The 7,297-nt window shown below is 33.1% G+C and overlaps 1 protein-coding gene across 2 annotated transcripts; it reads right to left on the reverse strand.

The window, feature by feature from the left end:
* Positions 574-3,475, reverse strand: LOC104746313 (glycoprotein 3-alpha-L-fucosyltransferase A-like). Of its 2 annotated transcripts, XM_010467759.2 has the most exons (7): positions 2,929-3,474; positions 2,404-2,564; positions 2,062-2,303; positions 1,872-1,976; positions 1,379-1,535; positions 1,064-1,291; positions 574-968 (listed from the first exon to the last, which is right to left on the reverse strand). In XM_010467759.2, the coding sequence occupies exons 1-7, from the start codon at positions 3,280-3,282 to the stop codon at positions 713-715; spliced, it is 1,503 nt and encodes a 500-aa protein (XP_010466061.1). In that variant the 5' UTR covers positions 3,283-3,474; the 3' UTR covers positions 574-712. The 2 variants fall into 2 exon arrangements, with proteins under 2 accessions (XP_010466061.1, XP_010466062.1); XM_010467760.2 differs by lacking the exon at positions 1,872-1,976 and having other exon boundaries at positions 2,929-3,475.

Here is a 7,297-nt window from a genome sequence, read left to right on the forward strand (position 1 = left end):
ATTCTCGTAGACTAGTTTATTAACAAACTACTTCTGCAAAATTTGTTTCATCAAAGTGTTTTCTTATAAACTTCAACGTTGTAATTATATGATATCCATCACTACGTAACACTAAAAATGCATAAACAAAATTCACCCCTTACTTAAATTCTCCACACAAGTCGATTGATATGTAAGATAAGACACATTTACATAAGTTAGTGTAAATGACTCAATAATATGAGACAAAAATAAAGATGATGGAGCAGCATCCTAAAAAGACCTTAGTCAAAGATCATGCTCGAGGCAAATCAGACAGTGGATTCTCTGTCAATGTAAGAGAAACAAATCTGATTTATATATTTTCCCACTTCCATTCCATATCATCATGACTTGTAACCGATTTTGAAAGATTTCTTTGCTTTCAAATAAAATTTTGTAAGATCAGAAAAAGAAAGAAAACATAACAAAACATGTCAATCAAATACAAGATCCATGCAATATCTGTAAATCACTTAAAGCTGACCTGAAAATGTTTGTGTCACTTTGTGGTTCATCAGACTACTCTCGAACGTATGTGTAGTGTACCCAATAAGACAAGCAAAAAACTGTTTTATTTATATATATGTACACATTCCCTAATCCTCCGTGTGACGAACTACATTCAAAGCTGGTATCACAAAACATGAAAATAAACTTTGGTTTTATTCTAAAGTGGGGGTATGAATATAATTTAAACGAAGACAACTTCAAATTTGGCACAAGGGTTACTCTGTATGTGAGTATTGAGACTTGAGTTTCCTTCGAATTTGAAGTTGTAAAGGGCTTGTCTTTGAGTCAAACCAAGCGGGTATATCCCGTGTACTCTAAGCTCACCGTCTCCTCTTAAGCCTGCGGGTCTCTCCTTCTTCCATATTGGCTCATGTCTCTGAGACTTGAACTTTGCGATAATCGCAGATTTCAGGGCTTCCAAAGTCAGATTCCCATCCCTGTCACATCCATAAGTATTGTACCAAACAATGTCCATGAAGTGATTTTCATGGTTACGTTTAAGATATGAACAAGCGGGTTAATACTGGCTTACTTTAAGAAGATGGATTCCATATCAAACCGGCCTCTTTCTCTAACATACAAATGGTAAACTGTCACTGAGCCTCTAGTGCATTTGCAAGGTCGTTTCTTAAACTCAAGGCCCTTCTCTTCTTGCTCCCGGATCTTTGTAGCCACGAATATGCAGAGACGACAAGAAGAGTGTACAGCAGCCATATCAACAAGTGCCTTAAAAGAATCTGAAGGGCCTTCGTGTTTCCATCTGATTAGAAAAACAGAGCTTTTCAATATGTCGTAACATGTTCATCTTTCGTTTTCATTCCGGAAAATACTTTAGATATTACCACACCTTAGCGTCTGATTATAGGCGTCTGTGTTATCCGCAAGATACTTCATTTTCTTTGCAACTGACATGACATCATCCATCTGCTTTATGTGAAGGAACGAGTCCGGAGAAGGTGCAAATTCTTCTATATTTGGAGCTCCAACAACCACAGGGACAGATCCTAACAAGAAGAATTAATCATTTATTGTTAATCAGAATTAGAAAACAATGTAGCTCAATGCTCACATATATGATGAACTACGTATATATATCTCTGCGTATCACCGTTCACCAATTGACATGTTAACCATATCAATTGGTTTTGGTTTTGCTTAGCCTAGCTAACCCTACAAATAGATGAACTTTATTAGGATATGAAGTTTGTTTTGCAAACCCGAATACACCGAAATGGCGAAATGCCCACCCATAGACACAAAAACACAAATGCTTATTCCTATAATGAAGCAGACACTATAATTTGTAAGATCAGCAGAGAGAGAAAGAGTTCTATCTATACCAGCGACTAAAGACTGGAAGAACTTCTCTGTGACATAATCCTCCTCGTTGGTGTTCTCAAAAGCTAGACTGAATTTGTAATGCTTAAGAGCTTCAACCGTCTCCACTGTAATGAATTCCCATAAATTATTGGTTCAAAGACTATGGTTTAGACACAGAACACATCGCTAGCAATGCACAATAATACATACCTCTCCCATCTCGGTTCCGGTGACAACCACCATAAGAATCAATGTTAACATTCGCCGCCATTAAGGCTTCAAGAGCTTGAATCCTGAAGTTACGAGCCGCACAGTTGGAAATAAAAGCTGCTGCAAGAGCTTTCTCAGTCTTGGGTTGCACTGGAGCCATAATATCATATTCCGCCCATGAAAAGTACCCAACAGGAACATCTGATGACAGACTAGTTGTCATCACAATATCATAACCCTTCCTGATGAACAACAAAAAGATACAAAAGTCACTTTTTACGGAGTTTTTGTACATGTCCTGCAAAAAGTATAACATCTTGTTTAAACATTGTGCTTACCCACCGTCGTGCATGAGCAAGATCATTCTCTTGGTAGTACTGAGCTGATTCCATGGAACGGATTATACTGAGTGTTCCATGTTGATGACCTAATCCAAAAGCCGCATCGGGGTTCTTATCTGAACTGAATCCCATTGCACAATGAACAGAACACGATTGAAAGTCCTACAATTGAGAGGAATGAAGTCAACAAAACCACTCATAAGAAGCTCATCCTCCATTATTTGGACCTTAATACTTAAATCATTGCATCGGCATCAATGTGTATAAGTGATAAAACCACAGTATCCAATTAACATTACCACACATGAAAAAGAATAAATTTTGCTCATTCCATGGACGTCACTCACACACTATTATCATCCAACAGCTAGTTAGCAAGCAAAGCCTAGATTTTGATCATAATCACAGCATTGTAATCCTGTTGACCTACTTTTCTATGAAAGCTGAGCCCAAAAGAAGATAACTCAATCACCCAGAGAGACTACATTCATAAGTTGATCATAAGAGATATGATTCAGTGGCAAACCTTATCAGTACCAGAGATAAAGATGGGATCTTTACTGAAATCTCTAGAATAAGTCACTGAATCCACTCTCTCCAACCACTCCTCGCACTGCTCAATTCCAGAGCCAACCTTCAAACCGGACGACGACTTGGTGAAAAAACCGGTCAAGGTATCGACCAAAGTAGCGTTATCGAGGCGAGACAGAAACCCGATCTCGATGAGAACAACCAGAGCCACACAGATTGGCAAAAAGCTCGAAACTTTACGCCTGAAAGAGGAAGAAGAAGAAGGAGAGCCATTAGCTACAACAACAGGCAATTCTTCTTCAAGGGTCGATCCAATCTTAGGTCCTCGGAGATTGGAGAAGATACCCATTACACAAAGCTACGATCTTTGTCAGCAATGGGGGGGATTTGGTTTTTTTTGGTTTGATACTTTGATGTGAAAATAATACACTTTGGCTTTCAAAGTTAATTGTTTTTGTATTTCTTATTATAAATTTGTTTTAGTGGAATGTGTGTGTGTAGTGTTCGTGAGCATGTTTTTAGTACCTGGTTAATAATAATAATTTGGACGAGATTAGTAATTTGGAAGAAGATGGAGAATGATATACTGAATCGAATAAAAATCAAATCAAGAATAGGTTAAAAAAGATCCGTCCTTTAGTGCCCAAGGCGGCTACATTCCTTAAAATCATGTGAAGCAGTAGGTGGTGATGATCCATCTTACTTTGTTTAAATGATAGAGCTTTTACACAATTGCTAAAGAGGGGGATCACATGAGGAAGTGGTGGATCATATCTGTCTTTACGTCCTTGCAGTTTGACAAAAATATATATATACTTATACACTAAAATATTATGGAAACTCATTGAAATATGAACACTTCGTTCATGCTTCGAAGCTCGAATAAATCACCTCATATGAGTGAATTCATATGTTTCATGTTTGTATTTTGTTAGGAGGAGAATTTCAGAGCAAACAATAACTAAAAATATTAGTTTTTTTTTGTGTAGGATTAAAATATTAGTTAATTAAAACTTCAAGATATATACAACAACAACATATACTAATTAAATAAGATAAATATATAGAATATATAGTGTAATTAACGATAAAATTTTAAATGCATAATCAATACCGAAACCTTTTTTTTTTTTTTTTTGGTCAAGGAATCAATACCGAAACTTAAGATAAACAACAACAAGAAGAAGAATAAAATATGATCAAATGAAAACAAGAAATGTGGATATGCTTAAACGATTAGTTTTTTTACAAGGCAAACAATTTCTTGAACATATTTTGTGGCAGGTCCTCGTCACAAGTGCCCTCACCAACCTTTCAATCATTGATTGTATGTAAGCCAGACACATGATGCGATCGTTTGGGGATCTGAAATATTCATAAATACTAAGATCTTTATCATAAAAATAAAATAAATACAAATTTACTAGCTAATTAGGACATTTTTGAAAAACTCTATATTCTCTTGTTTCTTTTTTTTTTTTTTTTACGTCTCTAGTTTTGATTAATTCTAAGAAGCTCGAAATAAGAAGAGTTAGCATGAAAACACGTGCATGTTTTTATTTTGCTCTCTAATATTAATTCTTGTATATAGTTGTATATATTTGCCATTTTTGAATAATCAGTCTTGGTGATTTGTATGAATTTGTAAAATGAGGTCAACCGTTCGTGGAGATGAACTCTACTCCTTATCTCACGAGTCATTTTACATTATTTTTAAGATTAAAAATTAAACGAAACCTGAGAAGAAAAAACAGCATAATAATAATAGTACAAGTTTACAGATTGTGAAGAAGCAAACATTGAGTCTTGGGTAGCATCAAGGTCGAATAACTCAATGATAAACGATGATTACATAAACTCCTAGATTGGGGCTCTATTATTGTTTTATGCTCACTCTATACGTCGGTCTAACGTGGCAAAAGTGGATGTTTCTTTGAATAAAATAGAAAATAAAAAGCAATAAGCAAACATTGTAATAATACCAAAAGAGGAATGAAAACAAAATTTCTGTATTTGGAAGTGATGATCTTAGACTCCACGCAACAGTGTTCTTTATTGTTTTCTTTTGAATAGTGGTGTGATATTCTTATTGGCTTGTAACCAAAATGGGCTCCCGAAAAGAAAGCACCACCACTTCTACCTAGTGAGGAACACTTTAACATGCGAGTTAAGAACCCTTTATGTTTATGAATTATGATCAGATAAAGTCACACGAAATAATATACTAACATCCCCTATATATTGAGGTTAACTTTATAGGTGACATATTGCGGTAACATAGTATTTAAAAAAAAAAAACAGTTGTAAAAAATAGTGGTATAATAACATTTTTGATATTACTAACTTCATTGATTAGTTTAACCATTTTACAGTATTATATCCATTTGCATTCTAAAAAAAAACGTCATATTTGTTCATCAAAACTATTGCATCATATCAGATAGATCCCGAACTTTAACCTCGTCTTAGATATTTCCTAATAAATGTCTCTCGATCTATATCTCCCCCACATCAAAAGTTGTTATCTATTTCCCCGCAAATCAGGGTTTAATCAGCTTATAAACTAAACCAAATATCAAACCAACTAAATTTGGTTTGGCAATTAAATTAAACCACATCTAATATGTAAATAACCCAACCTGATATCTATTTCTTTTTCACCCGATTCATTCGAGTAGTATGAAGATCTTGTCGTACAGAGCTAGATGAAATCCATTTAAATAATCCAGTTCTGACCTATTTATGAATCAAGTTTGAGGGGCAAATGATTTTATTATGTCGTTCAAACCAAGTTAAAAGCAAAACAAAAAAAATAATGAAATAAATATAAATAAAATAATACTCAAATTGTGATTCATCTCCGTCACAGTTTTCTCGATTTACAACTTCCGGTTTACAATGTTTTCGAACCAACATTCGATGAAAGGAGAAATCGATAACAATAGTTTAAACTCATGGTAGATAGCAATAATAACACAAACCAATAAATTATATATTTTGGCTATATATATTATATTTTAATATTCATATTCTATGATATGAATCAAACTGGTGATATTCGATATTTGGTAACGGTGAAAGAGGCCGAGGCCACAACCTATACCAAAATTAAAAAGAATCTATGTAAAAAAAAAGACAAAAATAAAACTAAAACTCTTATGAAAGGCCCTCAAAATTTAGGTTGATTTAGGGTTTAAAATTATTGGGACAAGCATGCATACACAAGTGCAAAAACTTTAGCTATAAAAGATAGTGGTAAACTGTAAATAATTTTCTACGAAACTGAAAAATGATAAAGATAGCAGTACAAAAATAATAATGGTATTGATTGGTAACCACTTTACAAAGCGGTACAAAGCTGTACAAACATACAGTTTTAAAGTTTACCAATCACAAAAACTTTACCAAAAATTTTATTAAAAACTTTACTCTCAGTTTTTTTGTACACCTTTCACTTAAAGTTTTTTCTTACAGCTTTGCACTATTCATTAAAAGCTTACAGCTTAAGCTTACAGCTTTTCTGTATAGATTTGGTTACGTTACCAATCAGACCCAATAAATATGATTCGTAATCATATTATTATTACCATTGCGTTAAAGAGTTGTACCACTATAGAGCCCGAGTATAGATACAAATACAAATGAGGAAACGATATCATAATCTATTTGTTTATTAATATATTTTTATTTTAACAATTTTGCAATTGCTTATTGGATTTTTATTCTGCTAATTTTACTGTTTATAATTAATGAAAATAAATGAAACAATCCAACATAGATCTACTATGGATAATATCTTGTCTAATATGAACATTTTTATATTTAGTCTTATCGTCTTTCAAAAACAAAAATATTTAATCTTATCTAATGTATGAATTAGTATGGCTGTTGGAAAAAAAGTACCATCCTTATCGTCAACTATTTCGGAAAAAGACAAATCAATATTTTAAATATTGTTTTTTATTACTGTATACAATTCAACAACTATCCATATATTTACATTTTTGTTTTTAAGATTACAGTTGTGCCACATATCAATTTGAATATGAACAATTTCTTTGAATATATGGTATAAATTCAAATTAACCTAAAAAAAAACAAAGAATATTCATAATTATGATTTAACTCCAAAAAAAAAATTCCCAAGCACGATCTTCAACCACTAGAATCCATCTGTCAGAAACGAACGGCCAATATTTTACCACGTCGCGTTCTATAATTGGATATAAATCTTTTTACAAAGCACTCAAAATCTTAATCTCTTTTTTCTCATTCGTCCACGTTTGATTTATTAATTTGTAAATTATTTATTGTTTAATAAAATTTCTTTAGAGAGAGAGAAAGAGAAAAAAAAAAAAAAAAAA

Source organism: Camelina sativa, chromosome 15, assembly GCF_000633955.1.
Source record: "Camelina sativa cultivar DH55 chromosome 15, Cs, whole genome shotgun sequence".
Lineage (NCBI taxonomy): Eukaryota > Viridiplantae > Streptophyta > Magnoliopsida > Brassicales > Brassicaceae > Camelina > Camelina sativa.